Below are 25,980 nucleotides of genomic sequence, written 5' to 3'. Positions count from 1 at the left end.
GGGGGGTGGGGGGTGTTGCTCCCCTATAATTCTTAGATTACACAAGCAGGTTTGGTCTGGGTTGGATGATTTTGACTCTGGATGGACCAGAGTTTTATTCTTTTTTAGGGTCTATTGATTGTATGGTATTGTGCACATAGGTTGGCGTTTTTATTTTTATTTTCCCACACCGGCAACCTATTGGGATTGCAAATTTCACCACCCGGGGCCTACTGAAAACCCATGCTCACTTACAACCCGATTTCTCTTGGGACATACGGTAATCTGCCCAGGTGTTGAGGCTGGGATAGTTTTTGCATCAGGTCCATAATCACAAGAGACCACAAGAGATTGAGCGTAGCAAGTGTGGTCACGACCAGGTTCTGAGCTGTCCAATTGGTGAGAAGTCAGATGTCTCTACTGAGTGCTATGCCATTCATTTGGGTTGTTTCGGTTATTTCTTTTTCAACAGCAAAGCGACGCCACCAACAAATATCCAGTATTGTGTATCCATGAAAATAATAATAATAATAATAATAACACAGTGCCCTAAAGAATAGCCCGCGGCAGATCCAGCCGTGGGATGTCAAGAATGTAATGTAATGAAGAAGGTGAAACGAAAATGGTTATGACAGTCGATTCATACCGTCTAAAATGTCACGAATGTCACCAGAAATATCCGTTAATGCACTCGCTCGAGATTTTTGTTTTTTTATTTTTTTTTTTGTTTCCTTTTCTTTTCTTTTTTCTTTCAAGAAAGGCGAACCACCAGGCGGCGTTCATCCCTTGCAAGCCTCTTGGGCGCAGAGCTCCCTTCTCTGACGTCCTTGATGTCGTCTCCGCGGAGGGGAGGGGCGGCCGCGCTGGACAGCACGCCCTGAATGGTCTCGAGGGCGCACATCTCCTGGCCCAGGCCCGTGTCGTTGTCATAGGCGCCGGTCCACCACCTGTGGCTGCACTGGGTGCTGTTGGTGCCACCAGTGCACGTCGAGGCGGCGGCCTGGGCGGACGGGAGCAGGAGCGTCTCGACGGCGGAGCGGATGACGGGTTGCATCAGGGTCGAGGCCCACATGAAGCGCGCCAACTGGCCCTTGTGCGACTTCATGTCGACGTTGCAGGTGCCGCCGGGCTCGCACGCCGGCTCGTACAGGATGTCGGGGGTGGAAGAGGTCGGGCCAAAGTAGGCCTTGCTGGCTTCGACAAACTTGCTGGTGCGGTCGACCCACTTGGAGTCGCTCGTAAGGTTGGCCATGACGGCGGCGCCGTACATGTAGATGCCGTTGGTGTAGGTGAAGGACACGTTGTTGACCTTTTTGCAGTCCTCTCGCTTGTCGGCGCCGTCAAACACGTGGAAGTTCTGGTCTATGAAGCCGACGCCCGTCGACCAGTCGAAGATCTTGTTGGCCCAGTCCGCGTAACTCTGATTGCCGGTGGCGCGAGCCAGGCGGGCAGACAGTTGGAAGAAAGCTCCATTGCTGACGCTGTTCTTGTAGTTGAGACCGTTCGGGTTGCTGGCAAATATCTGCCACAAAAGACCACCTCCGCAAGTAGAATTATCCCACCTGCTCGCCAGTGACGCATGTATGTTTTCACTCATCTTCAGCCACGAGGGAACGCTTGATGGTGGTTGCGGGAGGTTACGCTCGGCTGCCGACATGACGGCAAAGCCCCAGAATCCGAGATCATCATTGCCCATCTGCCCCTCATGCGCTTTGTTCATGAAGTCATAATTGGTTCCGGTTTGCGCAAGCAGAGCGGTTGCAATGGTTTGGTCATCTGGCACAGCGGATCAGTATAGGTAAAAAGAAAGAAGAGAGAGAGAGAGATAGATAGATAGATAGAGAAAAGACTAACAGCTCTTGTCCCCTGTGTAGTGGCTGTAATCGCTCATGGCACCAAACAAGGCACCGGCTTGCCACCACCAATAAGGAGACTCAAGATCAACATAATTCTGGATAAAGTTTTGATTTAGCACCAAGATTTTATTCAACTTGACGGGACACAGCCATGCTTACCGTTGCTGAGCCCTTGTAATATGACATGGTGTCCGCCGCGATGGTCTTAGCAACAGCCTGAACCGAAGCAGACTCCGAGATCTTCAAATCCTTTGGCACCGCGCTGATTGCCATGGCTGCTACGTGAACTGACTTCAAGAACTGAACCATTGCGAGAGAAGACAGGAAGCGACTGGCTCGCTTCAAGCTTGGGAGACGAAATATTTAAACAAAAAGATGAAAATCGTCCTGACGATCAAAAATAAACCAGATAACAACGGGAATCAAGGTACAGCCTCAACGTGAGTCTTGTGAATACAGCAAATTTTGCTACGATCTCTTTGTTGGACCGTCGATGACTGTCGTTTTTGGCGCTGAATACGTGGGTCGATGATGCTTGCAGGTGTTTCGAAGGCTGAAGGTTACGAATATGAGTAAAAATAGGACATCCAACCGGGGGTGAACCAGGAAACAAATGAGCTCTGCTCCGCTTGCGGGTGCGCAACTATAGTCAAATGACAAACGAATGGAAAGTGATTGCCGGTCAAAAGAGAGACACCGTGAAGACAAAGTACAACGTAACAACGAATGAGCTGTGTACCTTATGGTGGAGTGAAGAGAAAGAATGTAAGTGACAGCAAGAAAAACGGATGAACCGATGGCCATCATGATGGGCTTTGCAGGACCTGGGCAAGGGGCACCTTTACTATCTTTAATGGCGGCAGTGCCATGGGAAAATGGGGCCTTGGTCCGCTTAATCCATGTCGTCCCCTCCCAACCAATGCACGAACCGCGGAGATTTTTTTTTTGTAAAGGGGGTGCGGGTAATGCTCTTTTTTTTTTTCCCTCTCCTTTTCTTCTTCTTAGTGCTCGAACGGCCAACCGAGCAACATATTGCTTAGTTCAAAATTCAAAGTAAAAAAGAGCACTGTGTCCAATTAATGAGTCGCTCTAATGTAATGTTTGTTGATGAGTGAATGGATCCAAGTGATCATCTCGAATAAATTGTGTCAATTAATTACGAGGTAGGCAGACCCAACCGCAAACCATCAACACTGACCATATCGAGGGAGGCAGCTCTCGTGTGCACAGACAAGCCGACCTTGTTTTCCCCTGGCGTATGCAGATCATCCAGGGGTTTCCCTTCCCACCTGCAAGCAGATTTGACTTGGAGGTAGAAGAATTAGGATGATTCGTTCGGGCGGCAGTAGCAAACAGTCGAGAACGGCCTAAACACAAAGCACGACGGCTTGGGCGGGTGGCGGGCTTGCGCGGTTGCCATCTGATTGGTGATGAGCGATTGATCTCCACGCACCACGATCTTTGGCTGCTTGCCAAGCTTGGTAGAAATCCCTTGTTTTTCTGGGGGAATTTTGCGAAGTACCAGTTGAGGAAGCTTGGCCCCCACCTGCGCTTGAAACTTGAAACAATGTGTCGTCTAATTTTGCTCACAGACGCCGCTGCGACGCTACCACTACCTTACCTAGTCAGACACTGCTCGATGAGGTAAAGTCGAATCGGTCGTCGTTCACCTGAGACCACAGAACAAATAGAAGCCTGTGCGTCTGCATCCACCAATTCCAGGAGAGTAACTGCTTAACTGGATATTGTCGGTGGCTAAATGAGATCTGCCGAGCATAATACGCGCTTGCGCTGTGGGAAGAAGCTTCAAATCCCACGCAGATCGGTCGTCGGGGACTAATAAGCGAGCTAACACCCCGAAATACTGAATGTTCATCAATTCGCAACGAACTTAATAGAGGATTTTCAAGTTTTGTACGCGCCACCGCCGTACATCGCTGCATCAAACAGATTCTGATAAACGTTGGGGGGGGCAAATGAGGAAATGAATATGGGCAAGAGTCAGACTTGGCAGGACAGGTGCCGCAAAAAGATGCGTGGCTTTGGTGGAGTGGGGCACCGCACTGTATACGGGAAGGCGCAATCGCACTCGTCAATGCATTATTATTATTGGGTTTGGTACCATTAATAGGAATGCAATCTTGGGTTCCTGTCAATGGAATGTCATCCAATCAACTTCTGGCGACTGCGCCACGGTACAGCCTGCAAGGTACAGTAAGGTAAGCTAAAGCTCCAGGGACTGACTACCTTACCGGCACAACGGATGGTTTGGTTTGGTACCATACAGAACTTTCCATCCTAACGGGATCGATCAATCAGACTTACAGTCTAAACATTACTGACCACAAAAACAAATTTTGACGGTAACACGATTATTGAGGGCAAGAGTGCAGACAGGTCAATTTCGAGCTAAAATTCAGCAAAGAGGAAGTCACTTTTCTCAGTTCCCCCATGTTGTAAAGGAGAAATCTTGACCCGCTGATTCCGCTCGTTACCAAGTTGAGAGATGTCGCACTCGCAACGCATCTTTTTGCCTAAGCCGCGACGGACTCTCTTTCGGGCGAGCGTCACACGAAGCTTTGAAATTTTCGTGCGTCCTCGGCATTGCAGTTTTGACGACAAAGTCAACTTATACATGTCAGTGTTGTTGGTATAGAATTTGATCTCGGAGTTACTGCTTGCTGCCTGGGGATTTGGTGCGGTTCCCCCGCCACGGGATACACAGCCCGGGTTATACAGCCCTTGGCTGACTACAGTGCAGTAAGCTTGTCAGATCCTACACCCAAAAACGCATACCACTTCTCCCGGCCGACTCTTCCGTAAAGAGTGGCTGGATGATTGACTACGCAGAATGAATGCACTTGCGCCAAAGATGGTAAATCAGGATCGTACACGATGAACCAATAAAATGCGTGGAATATTTCACAACAAGTCTTGAACATAGCCCTGGTTGCTGGGTTAAGTAGTAGCTATCATCCGCTCGTGAAGATCCAACCGTGAACAGCTTTTTTTTTTCTGGTCAGGTCTATCCCATTGCCTTTTTGCCTTTCATCTTGTTCAAGCCTTTCCTGGTGCGAAGTGACAGCTACTACGCAAACAAACACCTTCGTCGAGTCAGCCTACCAACAACCCATCTATTCTCGACGTCCTCATCCTCATACATCCATAAACTCATCAACCCCCCCAAAAAAAAAAAAAATGCATGGCTACGTCTCCTACATGCTGCCCCTTGTGGGCTCTGTTATTGCCCAGTCCACAACCACCATGGTGGTCTCAATGCCGCAACTCAACATGAACAGGACATGGAGCGGCTCAATCGTCAAGGCCGACCAGACCCAGACCGAGATTGATATAAAATGCGGTGCTCCCGTTGCCACCGCAACCATCAGCGCACCGCCCTGTCAGTTCACAAACGGCATTCGCGTAACACAGGGTCCCTCGATATGGGGCTACTCTATGGAAAGCACCGACTCCAACATAGCCAGGTAAGTCCAGAATAAACAAAGGGCTTCTACTTGCTACTGAAGCCGGGCTTCCTGAAATAAAAGCATCTGGTCAACTTACTAACACGAAACCTCGCCCCTCTCTCCAGGACGTACCATGCGACTTGCTCCTTTAGCGCATCCAAGACCATGACGTGCTCTGGCTCGGTGGTCGCAAAGGTGACCCAAGGCTCCTCCACGGCAACCCACACATCCACAGACGTCCAGACTGTCACCGACCCCGCCATGTTCGCCGTCACGGCCACCATTACCGCCGGCGCGGACAAGGTTGCCTCCGCCACCGCTGGGCCCACAAAGACTAGCACCGGCGGCCTGCCAAAGATGACCCAAAACGCTGTTCTTGCAGGCGTTGTTGCCGTGGTCGGAGGTGTGGTTATGATTTGAGCATAAGGAGTTAACTTTCTTGTTTTTTTCTTCTTCTTTTTTTTTCTTTTTTTCTTGAGTGGGAGTTTTGGCTCTTTGGGTTTGTACATTTTTTTTTTTTTTCCATTTCTTGCATAGCAGGGGCGCTTACTTTATACCCATTGTCACAGCATTTATATTTAAATTTTTACTAGTTCTCCGTTAGGCATCAGTATCTTTTCTTTCTTTCCTTTTTCGTCCTTGAGTTAGCATATTCGTTTCCTCGCGAAAGTCACAGGGCATTTTAGCCTACTCAACAAGCGGGTTTGTTCATCACTAGTCACCCAGGGCACGAATCACACCACGGATAGTTTGCTGCAAAGCCGTTTTGCTTGTCAAAGTTATTATCAAAAAATTTATGTGCAAAGGTGTACAAAAGAAAACACAAGATCAAGGTATAGTGGCGATGTCTGAGAGATTGTGATCTCGCTGTTGCAGCCGACCCACCCTCCAAAAAGATGTTCCGTGCAGTCCGACTCCAGTCAGGGAAGAAAACAGATAAAGAAATCATGCAGGTCTCGACATGACATCGGTACAGATAATGACCGAGAAGACCGCTCCAACTGCCCGGGTTAGCTAGCGCCTTTTTCCTCCCACACGAAACCTACACAGCTTTTATAGTACAAGTCTATCTATACACCTCATGATACAATGAGAAGCCCGTATATATACATGGCGGTCCTTCTCCGATGGCCTAGATCGGATACCCAGCTGATTAAAAGTTCGATTGACGAGAACCATCGCCTCCGAAACCACCACGGTCACCACGACCGCCTCCGAAGCCGCCACGACCGCCTCGGTCGCCACCAAAGCCACGACCGCCTCGGTCGCCACCAAAGCCACGGTCGCCACCAAAGCCACGGCCGCCTCGATCACCACCAAAGCCACGGTCGCCACCAAAGCCGCGGCCGCCTCCAAAGCCATCACGGTCACCACCGAACCCACCACGGCCACCGCGAGGACCGTTACGTTCGTCGATTGAATAGCGCATGGGAGTACCGATAATTATTTCAGGCATGCCGTGGAGGCCCAACTTGGCAGCCCTCTCCGGCGAGAATGCGGGAGGCTTTTCCCAACCCCACACGTTCTTCACCAAGCTGTTCTGTTCCCTAGCAATGGTTCCCATGTTGCGCTTGGTAGCTTGGGAAAACTGCACATAGTATGATTCAGCAAGAAGGCCCTTGGGCAGGGCCTTGCAGGCTTTTGCAACCTCTCGGTAAGCTTCGGGTACCTCCTCTAGGTTACGAGGCGGCACAGGGAACTCGGCAACCTCAATATCAGAGGAGCGCTTGATCGGGAGATCGCCCAGCATGTACCGAGCGTCGCGTAAATCATAGTGAGGTACGAATAGCCAGCCCTGTCCGTCCTTGCCCGCACGACCTGTCCTGCCCAGACGGTGAATATATTGCTCTTGGTCAGGCGGCAGGCCAACCTGGATGACGTGTGTCACGTTGGGAAAGTCCATGCCACGTGCAGTCACATCCGTGCTGACCAGGATAGCAGATTTTGACTTCCTGAAGAAATCTGCTGCCCTTGTCCTTTGACCCTGGCTCAACTGAGCGTGAATGTGGTAAATTTCTGGAAGGTCGGGAATCTGATTGGCAAGTTCTCGGAACAGCTCGCCAGCCATTGCAACCATGTTCGTGAACGGCAGGAAAAGAATAGCCTTGAAAGGTGCCTTGGAACGGTCATTCTTCGCAGCCCTGGTTTCCTTCAAGATAAGCTCGAGCACAGAAGGCAAGAGGTTTTCGAATGACGATGTCGGCACGATGAATTGAGGCACCTTTTCGTGAGTCTGGACCTCATCCTCCCGCACTGTCTGAACAAATTGAAAGTTTTGCCTGTCCACGTACCACCGAGCCAGGCTGACAACGTCTCTAGGGAGGGTGGCAGAGAAGAGAAGAGTCTGACGCGGGACCTGTTGACGGTCTGGAAGCATGTCGACGATTGACCGTAACTCCCTTTCAAAGCCAACATCAAGCATACGGTCTGCTTCGTCAAGGACCAAGGCTTGGAGGGTGCTTGCGTCTATTCCCGATGTCTCGTCACTCAGAAGATCGTTCAGACGGCCCGGGGTTCCAACGAGCAGATGGCACCCTTCCATATGTATCTTGCGAAGGGATTCACGCTTGCCAGTACCTCCCACCGCAGTCTGAACCTTGACTCCGTTGCGCTGGCAAAGTCTGATGGCCTCCTTGCCGATTTGCTCAGCGAGTTCGCGGGTAGGCGAAATGATGATGGCCTTGATGTTCTGGGTTCGTGAGAAATGGCGAGACCCTCTCACACCGGTGGCTTGTTTCAGCGAAGGGTCGGCGTCGAGAATCTTCTGGATAACAGGAACCAGAAAGGCAATGGTTTTGCCTGTTCCAGTCTTGGCTTGAGCAACCCTAAAATGCGCACGTAGAGTTAGTCACGGGTCTTGGAGTTATACATGTAGCCCAGGGTAATATTATGCTTACAAGTCTTTCCCCTTCAACGCAGGAGCCAGGGTCATTGACTGAACTTGTGTCATGTCCTCATAGCGCAGATCCACTGTTATAGCTTTTGTTATGCTCTCGTCGATATTTGCCTTTGCCAGCTGGGAAAACTTTGTGATGTTGGCCGACTCAGGTTGAGCATTGCTCTCTTCCTTTACAGCAGCTCCGCTTGTGAAGAGACGGGAGGTCTGGAGTAGCAGCGACGGCCTGGAAGGACGCCACAGCCCAGATGCTAGGGTCGGACGGCATTGCTTGGACACTGCCGCCAGAGGGACTGAAAGTGATGAGGGTATCCTCACAAGACGTGCCTGTTTCGAAACTGAGGATCTGAACATGATGGGCAGCTTTTGAGGGAGATGACTGATACAAGTGAACGATTAAGGGACCAAAATGGTCAATCGTCTGCAGACGATGGGGGTGAAAACGAAAAACTAGCAGAGGAGGGAGTGGTGATGTTACAAAGAGACAGGAGAAAGATATTGATTGAAGTAGAGATGAATGCGACCAACCACTCAGTAGATGATTGAGTTGATCATAAAGAAAGGAAGAAAAAAAAGAGTTGTCAGGTTCTCTGGGAGGAAACGAGGAAAGAAAGCGTGTGAAAATATGCTGCCGCGATGGCACCGTAGAAACTTTTTACTCTCTACTTGCCCCCAGCAAATTATGATCAAATTCTTTTCCATTCGCGACAGGGATTTTGATAGGTGGGACCAACAGGGGAGTAGGACTAAATTTTGCGTTATCAAGGTCTTATCGGATCCCTTGGCCCCACACAAAGGGAATTAGCATCCCTGAATTTGGTGCCAACTAATACCACTTTGCCCAGCAGGGACATGAGTGGTTAGACGCGTCTGGGTGGGTATGTGGCCCCCCGCAACGCGCGCGTGGGATTTTGTTTACTTGCTTGTGTTTGCTTGTGTGGGTTGTTTTGGCTGTTGCCATCGAACGTCTGAAGGCCCGGAACCATCGTCGCAAAACATCGCCAAAATGAGGGTCACAGAGATCATAATAGACGTGAGTCAATAACCCTTGGATATTTGGGTGAGCCTTTGCTAACTATTTGCACAAGGGGTTCAAATCCTACGCTGTGAGGACGGTGATTTCAGGATGGTAAATAAATAAACGTCACCCCTCTATGCGGAGTAGCCTGCGCAAGCCCGACTGACTGACCTCTGCAGGGACGAGAGTTTCAATTCCATCACCGGTCTGAATGGAAGTGGAAAGTCCAACATTCTCGATGCAATATGTTTCGTCTTGGGTATTACCAACATGTCCACTGTGCGGGCGCAGAACCAGCAGGTCAGTTTTAACCGCCGACTTGTGAATTGTCAAAGTTTTGTCTTTTTCTTTATCGTTATGTTAACTGAGTGGGCGTCACTACGATGCAGGATCTCATCTACAAACGAGGCCAAGCCGGTGTCACCAAGGCAAGCGTAACGATAGTCTTCGATAACCGCGACAAGAAGAAGTCTCCAATCGGCTTTGAAGAGTATGCCACCATCAGTGTTACGAGACAAGTTGTGCTCGGAGGCACTTCTAAGTACTTGATCAATGGTCACCGCGCTCAGCAGCAGACTGTCCAAAATCTATTCCAGTCGGTCCAGCTCAACATCAACAACCCGAACTTCCTCATTATGCAGGGCAGGATCACAAAGGTCCTGAACATGAAGGCGGTGGAAATTCTCGCCATGATAGAAGAGGCCGCTGGTACAAGGATGTTTGAGGACCGCAGAGACAAGGCTCTGAAAACTATGGCCAAGAAGGAGATGAAGCTGCAAGAGATCAAGGCACTACTAAGTGAAGAAATTGAGCCCAAACTGGAGAAGCTGCGGACGGAAAAGAGGGCATTCTTGGATTTTCAGCAAACCCAGAACGACCTGGAGCGGTTAACACGGGTAGTCGTTGCGCATGATTATGTGAGGTGTTTGGAGAAGCTGCAGCAGTCAGCGGCGGGTCTTGAGGCTAAGAAGCAACGGCGCAAGGACCTCGAGGACTCTGCGCTCAAGTTGAAGAGCGAAATTGCGCACTTGGAGGAGGACGTCACGAGAGTCAAGGCACAGCGCGATAAGGAGCTTCGCAAGGGCGCCAAGGCCCATGCACTTGAAGAAGAGGCCAAGAGACATTCCAACGAACTTGTCCGCCTCGCCACCGTCGTTGATTTGAAGAAATCGAGTATGGCTGAGGAGGAGGAGCGGAGAGCCGCTGGCGAGAAGAGTGTCACTGAACTCGAGGCTGCCCTCGAGGAGAAGACCAAGGCTTATGAGAAAGTCAAGGCCAAGTACGATCAGGCCAACGAGGAGTTGGAGAAGCAGAGGCGAGATGCAGATGCCAAGGAGGAGCTGCTTCAGACCCTACAAACAGGCGTCGCGTCCAAAGAGGGACAGGAAAACGGCTATCAGGGTCAGCTTCAAGATGCTCGCAATCGAGCGACAACGGCCATGACCGAGCAAGAACAAGCCAAGATCAAAATTGCCCATCTCGAGAAGCGGATCAAGGAAGAGGAGCCGCGTGCAAAGAAGGCCAAGACACAGAACGCGGGGCTGCTCCGTGACCTCGACGGCCTGAAATCACAAGCACAGAGGCTCGAGAAAGAGCTCGGAAAGCTTGGGTTCAGCCCCGGTGCCGAAGAGGACATGTACAAGAAGGAATCTAGCTTGCAGCAATCCATCCGCGGACTTCGACAAGAGAGCGATGCTCTCAAGCGGAAAGTAGCAAACATCGACTTCAACTATTCAGACCCAGTCCCCAACTTTGACCGCTCCAAGGTCAAGGGCTTGGTCGCGCAACTGTTTACTCTGGATAAGAACCAAACACGGGCTGGAACAGCTTTGGAGATATGTGCGGGCGGGAGGCTTTACAATGTTGTTGTTGACAACTCAGTCACTGGCACGCAGCTACTTCAGAATGGCAAACTTCGCAAGCGGGTGACCATCATCCCACTCAACAAGATCGCGGCCTTTAGGGCATCTGCTGCCACCATTGCAACGGCGCAAAAGATAGCTCCAGGAAAGGTTGACTTGGCCTTGACACTTGTCGGCTACGATGAAGAAGTCTCTGCTGCGATGGAGTACGTGTTCGGCAACACGCTGATCTGCGCTGATGCAGAGACGGCCAAGAGAGTCACTTTCGACCCCAATGTACGCATGCGCAGTATCACTTTGGAGGGTGACGCTTACGACCCTTCCGGAACCCTGTCGGGTGGAAGCGCGCCAAACTCCAGCGGCGTATTGGTGACGCTTCAGAAGCTCAATGAGATCAACAAGAACATCAAGGAAGCCGAAACTGCGCTCAGCGAACTCCAAGCCATGATATCCCGTGAGAAGTCCAAGCTGGATCAGGCTCGCAGTTTAAAGCAAGAGCTGGACCTCAAGACCCACGAGATCAAGCTCACTGAGGAACAAATTGGAGGCAACTCATCATCGAGCATCATCCAGGAGGTCGAGAATATGAAGGAGCAGATCGTCCAGCTGAAAGAAGGCGTTTCGGATGCAAAGAAGAGGCAGGCTGAGGCCAACGCCGATGTCAAGCGAATCGAGAAAGACATGAAAGACTTTGACAACAACAAAGATGCCAAGCTTGTTGAGCTGCAAGCGTCCTTGAAGCAACTGCAGTCATCACTGAGTGCCAACGCAGCCTCGGTCAAGACGCTACAGAAGGAGCTGCAAGGAGCACAGCTTGATTCCGAACAGGCGGGGGGAGACCTCGCTGCCGCCAGAGAACAGTTGCAGGACATTGATATGGCCATCAAGGCCCAAAAGGAAGAGATCTCCGATCTGAATAATCAGCAAGCCACCCTGAAAGAAACTCACGATGCAGCTCAGGCGAAACTGGATGAGGAGCGTGCCAAACTGAGTATCTATGATGATGAACTTCATGCCCTTGAGGAGGCCACAAGATCCAAGAACAGCAGAATCGCCGAGGAAGGCCTCGAGATGCAGCAGCTGGGTCACCAGGTCGACAAGTTTCACAAGGAACAGCAAGCTGCAGGACAAATGGCTGCCAACATGGAAAAAGAGCACGACTGGATCGTGGATGAGAAGGAAAGGTTTGGGCGGTCTGGCACTCCTTACGACTTCAAGGGCCAAAACATCGGCGAGGCCAAGGCGACCTTGAAGAACCTGACGGAGCGCTTCCAAGGCATGAAGAAGAAAATCAACCCCAAGGTCATGAACATGATTGACAGCGTCGAGAAGAAGGAGCTTTCGCTCAAGCACATGATGAAAACCGTGATCCGAGACAAGAGGAAAATCGAGGAGACAATCATCAGCCTTGACGACTACAAGAAGAAGCAGCTTCAGGAGACTTGGGAGAAGGTGAATGCCGACTTTGGGCAGATCTTTGCCGAGCTTCTGCCGGGTAGTTTTGCCAAGCTGGATCCCCCCGAGGGCAAGACAATCAGCGACGGCCTTGAAGTCAAGGTATCGCTTGGCAAGGTGTGGAAGCAAAGTCTCACAGAGCTCAGTGGTGGCCAAAGGTATGTTCTGCTTCCTAATGCTTTGCCCGACTTCCAGGGTCAACTTTGGCTAACTTGAATTTTTCCCGTTTTTTTTTTTTTTTTTCAGGTCTCTCATTGCTCTATCACTGATCATGGCGTTGCTGCAGTTCAAGCCTGCGCCCATGTACATTCTGGACGAGGTCGATGCAGCTCTGGATCTTTCACACACACAAAACATTGGTCGCCTTATCAAGACGCGCTTCAAGGGCTCGCAATTTATTGTCGTCAGTCTCAAGAACGGCATGTTCCAGAATGCAAACCGTATCTTCAGAACCAGGTTCAGTGAAGGTACCAGTATGGTTCAGGCACTGACCCCTGCTGATATGAGATGAAATGGGGATACTCGCCGGGCTGTTTCTTTGTAGACGAAGCGTACATGCGTGTTGGCTTGGTATGATGGGACGGCGTTAGCGGAATTTTCGGCAAACTGCACGGGCTGGGATAAGGATGAATACCTAGATATGACGGGACGACAAGTTATGTTTGTTGCGTCTCTAGCAAGGCTAGGGGCTCGGTTTTGTTTATTCTCTGGATAGTGTACTGAACTGTCTATTATACCACTTGATTGTTTATGGGATCCGCCCACACTGTTTCAAGGCTTGGTTGGACTAGTATTGTCCAAGTCTACTCTAGATCTGGTCTATTGCTTGATGTACTTGTGAGACCCAAAGCCCTTCACCTTCACCTCCATCCCGATCTTCACAGTGCTTTCCAACTCCAACACCCGGCTGCCTGTCTTTTTGAACATGGGTGTCAGCTGCATTCCAAGGCAGCCGTTCAGCGGTGCCCCTTCGTCCACATTCCTGTACTTCCTCAACGCGTGATCGGGCTCTTTATCGTGCCTGATGCCATTGTCGGGGTTCACGTTGGGCATCTTGCACCTGACTGTGCGGCAGGATACGTCAAAATCGGCCGTCTCTTCCAAGGACTTGCCGTCCGATACGAGCTGAATCGACTTCCACTTCTCCTCTTCATATGGCGGCAGCCCAGTGACTATATAAAAATGACAAAATAAGAATGAGAACTAGTCACCGATACGTTGTTGTTACATGGCGGTCCACTTACGAATGATGTTCGCTCGGAACCTCCGTGCATCCAAGGTCTTCAGGTTCTCGTCCTGGGCAATCTTGTCGTTGAGATCCCGCACGCTACTCAGATTTAACAGGTGGAGGGGAAACTAGTAATACCCTCGAGTTAGCGTGTTCCGTTCCGTTGAAATAAATTCGCGCTACAACAAGAGCGACTAGGCTGAGTGCAGGTGTCAACATACAGCGTCTTGGAAACCCGTCACTGGCTGATAGCCCGCAACCTCGCTGGTTGGGGCACCACGGTAAACCTCACGGAGCTTGTCAGGATCTATCCTGAACAAGGCCAGCTTGTTGCTGACGCCTAGATACCTCTGGAGTTCATCCGAAAGTTCTGAGGACATGTTGAGGGCCGTGACAGTTTCCTTCCAGATCTTGACGCTCTCATACTTGTAATCCTTGTTTTTGATATCCGCTTCGGATGGGAACTCAACGGGAAGCATTATCTCCTTCTCGGGACGAGCATCTATGCCCCGGAGAGTTTTGGCAGCAACCCAAGACAGAGTACCACGGAAGCCCTCCTCCATCCAGGGGAAGCGGAGAATGAGGTAGGATTCGCGGACCTTTTCGCCACGGCGCTCGCACTTGACCCGGTCCGGCCGCCACAGCTCGACCTGAACATTGGCGAGGGCGGGGAACTGGCGCTGGGTGATGAACTCCCAGCCGTGACGGCTCTTCTCGTCGGCGTCCGAGTCCAAGCGCACGGGGAAGGGGCTCTTGAGCTGAGCAAAGGTGAAGAGCCTGTCAAACTCGAGACCCGAGGGTAGGACCGTGCTGTGATCGAGCTCTATGCCGGCGCACGACTTGACCGGGTAGATCCAGAGGCTCTGGACGCGCGGGGGGCCGGCGGACAAGACATCGGACGGCAGGGCCTGGGCGGCCCTGAGACCCGGCTTGGCCGCGGACGGCTCGAGGCCGACCTTGGAGTGCGTCTCTGCGAGGGCGTCGCTCTCCCGTGGGGGGAAAGGGGGATACACGTAGATCATTGGCACCAGGAATGCCAGGACTGTTAAGAGCAGGATCGAGATCGTCCCGGGATCCCTGTGCCAGTCACCATTGCTGAGGGCGAGTAGTATGTCGTCCATGGTGGGTTTTGGGTGTGTGCGGCCGAGCGATGCCGATTCGCTGTGACCGATAATTAAATTAAATTGGGGGGGTTTATGTTTTATTTTTCTTTAACCTGTTTGAGTTTGTTTTATTTTTATCTCGTTTTTTTTTCTTTGCTGCAGTTGAAGTCGTTGAGTAATTGTTTTTTTGGAAGAAAAAATCAGATAAAGAAAAAAAATAAAAAATAAAAAAATAAAAATCAGTCAGTTTCAATTCCCCGGCGGCGTGTGATCGTCTTGGTCCTTTTCTGGGCGTTCAATGCTGTGATCCTGATCTTCGAAATGACAGCTGGCGTCCTTGACCTTAGATCCTGGCTCATCTCCCTCTTGCTTTCCCAAATCGTAGCTTTCGCTCGTTGGTTCGTTCGTTAATCTTGAAATATCTCAGGACCAGAAGGAGCGGTGACTGCTCCTTCAAAATTGTGATTGATTGGGCAACTCAAACAGGACGAGACCGGCCTCACCTTTTCAGATGCAGGTTCGGTGTCAGGGGGGGGGGCGAGAGAAAAGCTTCTCAGGCATCGCAGAACCTAAGGTTACCTTAGTCGCAACAGCTATGGCAAGTAGGTAGCCCTGATAGCTATGGTGGGCTTCTTCTGGCGCCATTCTGATCTGGCCAGTTTCATCTGGCGCTCCTTGCCCCTTCCTTTTTAGTGTTTTTTGTTTTCTGGTGAAAGGGACATCCATGAAGCAGCCAATCAAGGTTTTCAATTGGCGCGATGTGGGTCAGTCTGGACTGATTATGTCAACCCACCCTGCATCGTCAAAAGGCAGTACCACGTAGGCATTTGGTGTCCGGCGTTGACATGGAGAATCCTCGGCTTTGCATGAAAGGTCTGGAGCCGCCCGGTGGATGAGAGTCATGTCACACCTTTACAATTGAAACTTGAGACTCTAGACTCTAGGACTGATGATGCAATACATGAGAGAAAGTACTCGGGGCAGGCTTTAGGAGGAGCTGATAAAACTTTCCAATAGTGTACCTACTGATAAGTATGTCTGCCTAGGCCTTAACTAATCGCGCCTCCACTGATCCCTACCACCATAGGCAATGCAGGCAGGTTCGCAAACAGCTGGTAGCTGCTAGCTTGGCTTCAATGATGAAGCTGACATTAGCTAATCGCGTGGCAGAGAGTACCTACTTCGTATGTAATCATTGCCAACAATGGGGTACGGATCGGATACCTACTCCGCGGATGCAATACGATATTCGTTACGGAGTATGTAGTGAAAAACTAGCTCATGTGGGCCCCGTCATGCGAGTTGGGGACTTGATCGACGAGAAGTTGAGTTCATGTGAGTTCGTCCCATATTGCCCGGTAAAAAAAACCAAATACCGTAGTATGTACTATTCGAGCAGTAACACCGACGGAATGGGTCTGTTGTGGGCATGATATATCAGTAATGAATCGCAGAACGTTTCAATACCATCCGCCGGGTAAAGAATGAGAGAGCGAATGCGGTGAACAATGTTGCGGGAAGACCTGACCTATATCTGCTATAATTATACCAAGGGACGGCTGTCCATTTTGGGCTTCATAAAGCCAAATGACTGGGTTAGCGATGCTAGTTTAGGTAACATGGTCTGGATGCCTACCTACTTCGTACATAATGCACATACCAGACCTGGCAACTGGGTAGCTTGTGGATAGGCGGCTACCTTGGGTAGCAATGAATGAGCGAATGGGTGGTGGTGGTGGTGGTGTTGACTCCAGGGGTAGATGGAATAAATGACAGAATTTTCTCTGCAAGGGACTCACTCGACTCGGGCTGTCAAGTCCTGTTTACCGACCTACCGCATTACATTAAGTCCACACACACACACACACACACACACACACAATTCTACAGGTTAACTGCGTACAGTAGACCTTTGTATCCAGTCGTTTTCCCGACCTTCTTGTCCGTAATTTTTCCTTTGCTCCCGCATGCTCTTGATTCGCCTCGCAGAAGGAAATTAGCCTTCTGGGTTTTACCACCCAGACGTGGCCTCCATTTCTTCACCTGAAACCAAAACAGACATTGCCGGAATCCGAGTCCTAGCTAGGAAGGCAAGGTTAGTGGTGACCAACAGGCGGCAGGCATCCCAGGCGCACAAACTATTATGCTTAGCGCCGGGACGCCAAGGTGTCTAAACTTGACCCTGTCTTGTACTTTAAATTTTTCCCTCCAGCAGTTTATCCGTGGCCATTTTTGTATGCACCATGGCAGGGAGGTCATCTCGTTCCAAACCCGACCCGACGGAACTTAACCCTTCCTTTAATGAACCGTTCGCTGAACGCCTGAGCGGCCACGTTGAACTGTATATGGGGATGAGGGGGATGAGGACATGACGACAACATGTTTTGAAATTGATACTAAGCCTGAAATTGATACTACTTAAGTTCTAGCTTTTTTCTTAGTAATTACATCTACAGTAGGCATCTAGGTAATTCCATCCCATACCATGCCCCCAACCTTACCTTATCTCAAAAAACCCCCCCAAAAAAATGCACGATGTTACTACAATTTAGATGAATCCTCCTTGAATAGAGTCAGCAGAACCCCACTCGGACTTCAAGTTTAATCCGTGGGTGCGAGGTTTGACTTTTTTTTTCCGTCTCTTCTTTACCACGTAGTATTCATGCCCGTAGTCTAGACTGCCTACCTACCGAGGTCTAGTGCTAATTTTTCTCTCTTGTTCCTCATTCTTCCCCATTGCTCCTCACTCGACAATCGCTCACGCATTTCTCCACAGTCAGCAAATTTCGGCACCTCAAAACGGTTAAACGGTTGGTCAGATGCTAAGACCTTTTTCAGGGCCAATCTTTGCCATTTTGCCCAAGAAACCCAGTCAGTTGTGGTTCCTGAGATACGCGTTACGAAAGCGGCACGGACGGAAAACCTGCGTTGCCCTCCCCACTATCCCACTATGGATCGGTTGGTGGAGTTCCAGAAGGGTGGATCGTAAGTACTAGTATGGGTGGTGCGGTGCCTTATTCGTGCTAGCGGAGGTTATTGCTAAGGTAACATACTGTAAGTTGAGTCGAGTAATTGTGGTAACACCAACGGCGGTACTGGTGCAGGTACAGTATGGACCAACCCCATCGGATGCTGCCGGTAGTTGTTTGTACCTACGGAGTATTGGTGCTGTCGTTTAATTTCTTCCACTCAGATAATACGGAAATTTAGCTGAATGTCCACTGATATTATTTCAGGTATTATTAACCTGACTTGCAATTAACAACTACTATTTATTTAACTTGCAATTTAATCTGCTAAGCTTTTGACATGAATGACTGGGTTATTTCCCATCTAATCGCGTTGGACACTCTGCACACTTATTCAATGGTGGTGAACTTGCTCTTTTAAGACAGTGACCATATTCAGTTGAAGCAAATTTTACATATGCGTAATAGGGATTCGCTCCATGACGCGCGCGCCTAGCTCACAGTAGGCAGGTAGGTAGATAATTAATTACCTATCACCAGGTTATGCATGCATGTGTGTGTGTGTGTTTGTCTACCACGTACGAAGTATGTCGAGGTGTCTCTGCCCTATAGTATTTTGCAGTTTCCAAATATCGGCCAGGGGCCGCGACCTCCCGGTTCCCCCGAATGCATAATAGCGTGGTAGATAATATTCGTCTGAAGTCGCGGAGATCTCATGTTGCTCATCCTTCCAACCTATCCGCCCACACCCACCTTAATCAACCCAGTCGATTCTAGCTATTGCCTCCCCGTTTCCCGAAGACCGAGCGGGTTGGTAACGCACAGACTTGGGACGGGACTTTGGAATCCGGACCCTGACTGCTGGCCAGAATTAAGGTACGTACCTTGGTCAGGTATTGGAGGTAGCGGCTACCTTACCTGGTCCGATATCCAAGCGTCAGATCCACCGTGATCCACTGAATTGGCAAGGCTTCACGTGATAATGGCCCGGACCCCAGACGACTAAATTTTCTCGATATCCTTTTCATTATTCCCCGGTCGCTGGAGACCAATTTTGGCTCACACACGGCTCTGGGTTTTCAGACACGGCTTCCCCACCGCCCGACAGTAAGGACAACTCTCGATCCCCATTCACGGCGCGACACCACCACTATACCAAGTCCTGTAGTGACGACAAACGCATCGCTTAGGACAGAACATTTCCTGGGCTTGCTGCAAAAAGAAAACTCACTCGCACTACTGTATTGTCTTTACTGTACTGGATGAAGATGGCATCATCGGCGGAGGAGGAGGCGGGCAAGACACCCACCCTCCGGTCCGCCCGCGGCCGACATCGACCATTCAGATTTAAACGTTAACGCCGCTAACCATGGGGGAGACCACCATCGACTGGGTCGCGACAGGACTGCCCAGGTACCTCGGCTCACCTCGGCCAGTCAGCCAGCCTGGTGGTCCTTCAGTCAGTTCTTAGTCAATCAATGCCTGTCCTTGGCGCGACCTCCCGACGTCCACCTTCCCTGCTCATCTTGGCACACTGCTCCCAGGCTTGGAATGGAATGGGCCTCGATCGCCCTGCCGGCTAAATCCAACCAGACATGGGATGACATGGAAGCCAAGTAGCATGTATACGTAAGGTTACTGTCTCTTTTCAGCAAGTTGCATCTATCCCCACCTTTGAAAGTACTACAGTACGAAGTAAATAGTACTACCTATCATTCAGTTGGCTTTCGAGAACCTTTGGATCAAAATCATTTCTGTTATTTCTCCTATTACTGTATCCATTTCTATCCCAACTATACCTTGTACAATACCGTCCAATCTTTCATTTCACCCTTAGAATGTTTCTGGAATACCGATGGCCCTTTGTCCATGACTTAAGGAGCTCGTCTCAGAATGTAATTTTTTTTTCTTCTTCCTTTTCTCTCGCTGAAGTTCCTCGAGACTCTTTGTTGTAAGCAAATTACTATTTCTCGGGCACAACTTCACAAAAAAGTCGTGTACAAGATAATCACGAAAGTACACGAAAGTATCCAAAAAGCCTCCAAGTTCCCAATTATGATCTACAGCCCCTCACAGTTATGCCAAGAGCCTTATTTTGATTTCTTCCTTTGTCTTTTACCCTTTTCTGTTGCTTGAACGATGCGGATGGCTTCGTCCCATGTCTTGCCGGTCGCTGATATGCGGGCCGTTGATCAAACCACGCCGTGTTCAGTTATGAGCCGCCCCCCCTCACCCCTTGCTATCTCCCCGCCCTTGCAGGGCCTTGCAGTGCAATGGCTACTACGCTACGTACTTCGTGTACTTCGTACTTAATTACCACGTAGTATCTACATCTAATCCCTGCAGCAGATAGCCTTGTCTTGATCCTCGCGCGCCCAGGGATTACATCGGTACCAAAAGATGGCAACAGTAGCCGCTAGAATTTATGGGACCTTCTCCATTACTTCAGCTCCCTTTCAGACACCCCTTGTGTTAAACCTTGGTGTATTGTACACTCACAATGAACTTCCTGCGGGCCAGGAATCACACTACCTGGGCAACACAGTCTTTGCCCAGCTGTCTCTTGAACCCGCTGCAACATCGCCGCTCCTCACTTCGAAATGACCTGGTTCACTGTCATTGCAAACTCTTGTGGGTTCGTGACGTTACCCTCGGGTCTGATGTCACATGGTTATCATGCAGTTCCGGCTGGATGGGTCGTTTGCCAACCGTATTTACGCCTGATTTCATGACGCCGCCCCCCAGTGTACCCCCGAGACGTCTACTCTTGACTGCAAAGCGACTGGGGTGTTTTTTTTTTTTTTTTTTGGACGCTGGCCAAGACCACCATTGTCCATTTTCATGCTTTGCATACTGACCCTTTCATCTTCTCCCGGGCATGTCCCGTGCCTCATCTGGAACATTCATCGTCACCTACCTGGTCAAGAACTCCATCGACATTCCTGCAAGACACCCACCGATTGCCATGCGACTGCCTCACCACTCTCATCACCCCCGAAAACATACATGTCACCTACATCCCTTGCCAGCCTGGTGGCATGGGGCCAGTATCTGCTTGCCGGACTGGCCCTTGCACGAGAATCTCTCCATTGTACACCGTCACGCGCTCGGTCACTCACTGTTGGATGATATTCGGTCACCCCTTCAATTATGACAGCTTGCCCCTGTTAAGAGCTCCGGTGATCGTCAAAGCCCACCCCAGTAGTAGCTTATGCCACCTTTGAGAAAGGAAGACAAGTTATCAGCATGTGGAACTGAGCACATGTCCCTGACATCTGGGCCTGTCATCCGATGTCCTGCGGTATCCTCATGCATGTCACGTCTAGTTACGCCCACCCTACCTCATATTGCAGGACCTTTTTTGACCGCCTAGACACGCACATACATACATTGCAACCCTCACCATGCTTTGAAGCCCGTGCTATACTTGGAGGTCAAGTCCAGGGATACTGAATCACTTACCCAACCCATCAAATCGTTACTTGTTCCTTTGTACCTGACGACGTAACAGCCCCCCGAGAAGAAAAAAAAATCAGATTCAATGTCGTCTCAGGCTTCGATCCTTACATGGGACGCTTGGCTTGATTGGCAAGCGGTCCTTTTATGAGCCTTTGACCCCTGCCCTCTTTGTTATGACCGTGACTCGCTCTTGGGCCCCGCTGGCCATTTTTCTGGTATTCGACTATTATCCGGAGTGATCGATGTATCTCCCTGTCTTTTGTATAACTCCGATCAACAGCCCTAGGCGGCGAGTATTCTGGCTCACTAGATCTTTGCGAACGAACCGTTTGCGGGGCACTTGTGGTATGGCGGATACCACTCCGTATATACTGTAAGCAGGTTCTCCAGCGGAACACACATTAACATAGTCCAGAATTGATTCAACCCTTCCCAGCATACAGGTATGCACATACAGTAGGCAAGTATCCCATAGCCAGGGGCAGCCTGCTTGAAGCCTCCTGGTTCACACGAAACGATGCTATGACTCTGACAATCTCGCACAAATCACAGGTGATCCTGTCCGTGACAGACACTCCATATAATTTATCCCACAATACGTCAAAAAAGATCTCCGAATGCTTGCCGGTATCACTTACCCACATTGCAAGCCCTGACCGCGTCTCTGACAGCAAACCCCCCTTGTCCCTCTGAGGTCTCCACTCACAACTATCCACATCCATCTCTCACCCAAGGCAAGGTTGTTCCCCCCTGGCCCTGTCAATGTCCTCGGGACTAATAGACGTCTACATATATCCAAGCGGCATTGCCACCAGTGATGTCTTTGTACGATTTTGATATAGATTTGGGAGCAGGGAACCCTTAGCAGTGCATAATCGCCCATAGTATACCCATGTGGTCTAGCTTGGCCGCTTACACCACCTTGTCATTCTCTAGTTCGATACTTACACGGTACTGCCTGAGTACGTACTGCCCTGAGGCGAATAGCTACCTACCCACCATACCAAGGCGAACCAATCACCTATTAGGGAACCGCCATCGACCGTCTAGGCTGGACATACAGGGCTAGTTAAGCTGTCCCTTATCGCCTTCACTTACCATCCCCGGCCCGCGTCTGCGACTCTGCATTTCATCGGTAGCTCCACTTTCGACATTCGGTGGGGAGACTAGACGTGCATCTGCTCTACTTTACTGCTGCGTATTCCAAGCAGAGCAACCTGCATTTACGTGCGGAACCAGGTTAGGTATGCATTAGGCATAGGTCGACCTTGCGTTTCTCAACATCGACATCGAAGCTGTTCAGGCCAGGGACCTTTCTTCTCTGTCTCTCTTTTTGCAACACTCCGCCTTCGAGGGCGGTTACGCTATTAGGCGCCCACTCACTCGCTCAGAAATTACATTTCATCAAAACCCACCCCGCGCGGTTCTTTCAAGACTTTCGTTCAAGTACACACACATACGAGGCTAGCATATTCCCAGCCACGCATTTCGGAGTAACAGTCGGCTGCGGGTGGGACAACCAAGGAACCAACCAATAGACCTGGACCAAAGATGAGTGAATATTATCACCATCTTCTCTCGTCCATGTCAGGTGCTGGACAAATCAGCAGTCCCCAGGATGCCCCACAGCAAGCAACATCGACGACCAGCGTAGGAGGCGGAACTGGCATCGCCGGTTCATACCAAAACATTGGCTATTTCACGGGGTTCCCGGAGCCTATCATGTTCAACAGTGTGCCCAAGGCTTCAAGAAGTCGTCGAAAATCCGCACAAGGTGTAGACCACGTCAAGCATCGTCGCACAAGGTCTGGATGCTTCACTTGCAGGACTAGGCGAGTAAAGGTATTGAACTTGAATAGGGCATTGCTTTTCATACACCTGCCTGGACTCATTAAGAGCTTGCTGACATGTGCATCTCAAAAGTGCGACGAGACACATCCAATCTGTGATAGTATGTTTGTTGCACTTGATGATTTGCACCTAGACTTCATTAAATCTCCCATGCGCACGGGAATAGGAGGAACTGACCAACCAATGTTTTGCACATTTAGGATGCCGAAAAGGCAAACGACTATGCAACTACCCAACCGATTCGCCAACGACTCAGTCATCCACATCGTCGACCAAGGATGCATCAGGTACTAGCCAGCTTCATAGTCCTGCCTCATCCCACGACGATCGCGAAGACCATGACGACGACAATGACCATGATCTCAAACTGGATACGATCATAGACGAGGAGGAACCGGACGAATCAACCCCCTCAGCCCAGTCCAAGTCAAGATCTTCAGCTCGCCGAGCAAGCGCCGCCTCGAAACTGCACAGGATAAAGACATCAGTTGGTCGGCAAGGGTCAGAAACACCATCCCTCGAAGGCACCAAAGTCTCGTCGCCAGCCACGTCCACAGGCACAGCCAGCGTGACCCCGGCAGCATATAATTTTCCTGAGCTGACCGGCCTTGGGAGCAGTGAGCGGCCGGAATGGGCACATCTATCCCAAGATGTGCGCTTTTACCTTGGCTACTTTTGTGAGCATCTGACCAACTACCACTACGGCATACTCACGGACGCCCATGATTTTTTCGGAAACATACTTCCTGCCCTTGCGCTCGAGAACGATGCTCTCCTATACGCCCTCGTGGGGTTTGCTGCCTACCATTGTACCCTCCGAAATCCTCGCGGAAAGATGCACCAGTTTCTACAGTACTACAATAAGAGCGTCACAATTCTACTCGGCTTTCTCAAACGCAAAGAAGATCACAGCCCCGCAACGCTACTGACAATTCTGCAACTGGCAACAATAGAGGTAAGCAGGACTTGTGGCAATCACATTGGTCCTTTACCTGCCTAGAGACTTGCTTGTCTCAGATCCTCCAGATCCCCTGCGAGCTTCGGCTAGCGCCTGCGCCGGAACTGACACTGACGTTACAACCCGCTACCAAGGAATATCTTGGTGATTGGATCAACCTAATGGGACACCAACGAGCAGCATTCGAGGTTCTCACCAAGCTATACACTCCGCAGTCGATAATCGAAACCCCAACTGGTCGGACCATCTTGTCATGGTATAACAGATACGACGTCTTTGTCGGTTTGATGGGTGGCTTTGCAGCGGCTCTACCAGAAGATTGGTTTACATCCCTGGTATCCTATTACCACTCGATGTCATTACAGGATCCCACGAACCCACTTTGGAAAATTGAGGAGTGCTCGGCGCGTCTACGTCTTCTTTCAAGAGAAGTGTCTCTTTTGGTGGCAAAGCAGTCTGCTACCCCGGACCAAAGCTACCTGGACCAACATGCCAGTATATCTCAGCGGCTTGGAGCATGGAGGGATGGATGGGACCCTGCGCTCTCCGATCCAGCTTACCTGGTGCAAGACCTCGGCGAACGGGCAGCTGAGAGACCCGAAAGCATCGTAGATGTTTCGGTGCCAGGGAGTTTATACCAGGAACCACTATTCCCTGTCACGCTTCTCTCATGCGAGTGGCATACTGTAGTCATTCTTCACGAGTGCCAAAGGGCCGATATACCGACAAAAGGCGACGGAACCGAAGAACTTCAAGCTCGGCTTTCAGAGCAAGCTTTTGCCATCTGCCGCATCGTCGAGTCGATAGAGTTATGGCCTTCCAGCCCTCGGGGTAGCCTGATATTAACACAAGCCTGCTTGGCACTTGCGGCCCTATTCCTCCCACATGACGCGAAGCACCAAATATGGATTCGTCGCAAGTTTGCCTTGCTCGAAGCATTGGGGTGAGCAGCTAGCAGGCATATTCCACCCTAGCCCGTTGAGAGGCTCATATCCTACGCTGAGGTTGCTGACGATGATGATAACAATGTGTAGATGCATATTTCCCATAGGCATGCGAAACATGATGGCCGATCTTTTTGAAGATCCTACCTGTGTCAGGTGGTGGCTTCCTAACAATGAAGGATTCAGTCCTGTACTAAGAGCCGTTCGCGCCTTTGCGGACGAACGAAACGCAACATCGGTCTCGGCACAGTCTGAGAACGCCCCCGACGTCAGGCACATATTCTCCAAGCTACATCTCAGCGGGCTGGCTAAGAGAGGCCTTTCCACAACCCTTGCCGAGACCCATTCCCCAACAACAACAACAACTGAAAAGATGAGCAAGGGCAAAGGAAAGGCTTGATATTGAGCCTGATCTAAAAAAGTCTCTTTGCAGGAGAAGACTACTGGGGAGACATGAAAAAGAAACACGAAAAAAAGGACAAGCCAACAGAGTTGTGACATTGTGCCTACAAGCAGCCTGCAACTGCATTGATAACGCAACACGCCAAGCGACACGCTGAAGAACACAGCCGACCGACCTCAGTAACCATGTTCCACCAAAAATTCTTGTACCTATTTTGCAACTTGTTACTTTCTTGTCACTTTTTTTCCCTCCCATTTTCTCTTACTGTAATATAATACCTAATTTCTTTTTTCTCTGCCACTTGTCAAACTGCGACGCTGACCCGCAGTTTGTCGAACGCTTTCCGGTATCCGAGAAAGACAAGAAAAAAAAGAAAAAGAAAAAAAAAACCAAAAAACTTGCAACTATAGCCGAATGACACGGACTATATCGATCGCGCACAAAAAGCCGATGCTGCGGCTCGCTTCTTGTAGCCGAGAGGGTGTGGTGGAGTGGAGACCTGTATGTTGTATTTTATGGCACAGTAAAAAGG

The 25,980-nt window shown here is 50.2% G+C and overlaps 8 protein-coding genes across 8 annotated transcripts; 5 read left to right on the top strand and 3 right to left on the bottom strand.

Moving 5' to 3' along the window:
* Window positions 1-13: 13 nt before the first annotated feature.
* PgNI_07507 (uncharacterized protein) lies at window positions 14-2,929 on the bottom strand. Its single transcript, XM_031127517.1, has 3 exons — window positions 1,995-2,929; window positions 1,834-1,930; window positions 14-1,755 (listed from the first exon to the last, which is right to left on the bottom strand). The coding sequence occupies exons 1-3, from the start codon at window positions 2,142-2,144 to the stop codon at window positions 731-733; spliced, it is 1,272 nt and encodes a 423-aa protein (XP_030980823.1). The 5' UTR covers window positions 2,145-2,929; the 3' UTR covers window positions 14-730.
* Window positions 2,930-4,763: 1,834 nt separating this feature from the next.
* On the top strand, window positions 4,764-5,842 carry PgNI_07505 (uncharacterized protein). The gene is made up of 2 exons (XM_031127516.1): window positions 4,764-5,320; window positions 5,428-5,842. Exons 1-2 carry the CDS (start codon window positions 5,034-5,036, stop codon window positions 5,720-5,722), a joined length of 582 nt encoding a protein of 193 aa, XP_030980825.1. The 5' UTR covers window positions 4,764-5,033; the 3' UTR covers window positions 5,723-5,842.
* A 613-nt stretch (window positions 5,843-6,455) lies between these two features.
* PgNI_07504 (uncharacterized protein) lies at window positions 6,456-8,822 on the bottom strand (the record flags this gene model as incomplete). The annotated part of the gene is made up of 2 exons (XM_031127515.1): window positions 8,200-8,822; window positions 6,456-8,127 (listed from the first exon to the last, which is right to left on the bottom strand). The coding sequence occupies exons 1-2, from the start codon at window positions 8,550-8,552 to the stop codon at window positions 6,456-6,458; spliced, it is 2,025 nt and encodes a 674-aa protein (XP_030980541.1). The 5' UTR covers window positions 8,553-8,822.
* Window positions 8,823-9,180: 358 nt separating this feature from the next.
* PgNI_07503 (uncharacterized protein) lies at window positions 9,181-13,243 on the top strand. The gene is made up of 5 exons (XM_031127514.1): window positions 9,181-9,231; window positions 9,287-9,327; window positions 9,396-9,516; window positions 9,606-12,691; window positions 12,780-13,243. The coding sequence occupies exons 1-5, from the start codon at window positions 9,205-9,207 to the stop codon at window positions 13,042-13,044; spliced, it is 3,540 nt and encodes a 1,179-aa protein (XP_030980542.1). The 5' UTR covers window positions 9,181-9,204; the 3' UTR covers window positions 13,045-13,243.
* Window positions 13,244-13,352: 109 nt separating this feature from the next.
* Window positions 13,353-14,882, bottom strand: PgNI_07502 (uncharacterized protein; the record flags this gene model as incomplete). Its single annotated transcript, XM_031127513.1, has 3 exons — window positions 13,353-13,705; window positions 13,778-13,889; window positions 13,983-14,882. The coding sequence occupies 3 exons, from the start codon at window positions 14,880-14,882 to the stop codon at window positions 13,353-13,355; spliced, it is 1,365 nt and encodes a 454-aa protein (XP_030981638.1).
* Window positions 14,883-16,417: 1,535 nt separating this feature from the next.
* PgNI_07501 (uncharacterized protein) lies at window positions 16,418-16,957 on the top strand (the record flags this gene model as incomplete). Its single annotated transcript, XM_031127512.1, has 2 exons — window positions 16,418-16,540; window positions 16,865-16,957. Coding segments are annotated over 2 exons (216 nt in total), but the record flags the coding sequence as incomplete, so codon positions are not given.
* Window positions 16,958-19,311: 2,354 nt separating this feature from the next.
* Window positions 19,312-19,416, top strand: PgNI_07500 (uncharacterized protein; the record flags this gene model as incomplete). The annotated part of the gene is made up of 1 exon (XM_031127511.1): window positions 19,312-19,416. One exon carries the CDS (start codon window positions 19,312-19,314, stop codon window positions 19,414-19,416), a length of 105 nt encoding a protein of 34 aa, XP_030980544.1.
* Window positions 19,417-22,843: 3,427 nt separating this feature from the next.
* Window positions 22,844-25,846, top strand: PgNI_07499 (uncharacterized protein; the record flags this gene model as incomplete). Its single annotated transcript, XM_031127510.1, has 5 exons — window positions 22,844-23,134; window positions 23,216-23,243; window positions 23,344-24,098; window positions 24,161-25,044; window positions 25,136-25,846. The coding sequence occupies 5 exons, from the start codon at window positions 22,844-22,846 to the stop codon at window positions 25,443-25,445; spliced, it is 2,268 nt and encodes a 755-aa protein (XP_030981284.1). The 3' UTR covers window positions 25,446-25,846.
* Window positions 25,847-25,980: the final 134 nt, after the last annotated feature.

This window comes from Pyricularia grisea, assembly GCF_004355905.1.
Source record: "Pyricularia grisea strain NI907 chromosome Unknown Pyricularia_grisea_NI907_Scaffold_4, whole genome shotgun sequence".
Classification (NCBI taxonomy): domain Eukaryota; kingdom Fungi; phylum Ascomycota; class Sordariomycetes; order Magnaporthales; family Pyriculariaceae; genus Pyricularia; species Pyricularia grisea.
This window is presented reverse-complemented; position numbering and strand designations above follow the sequence as displayed.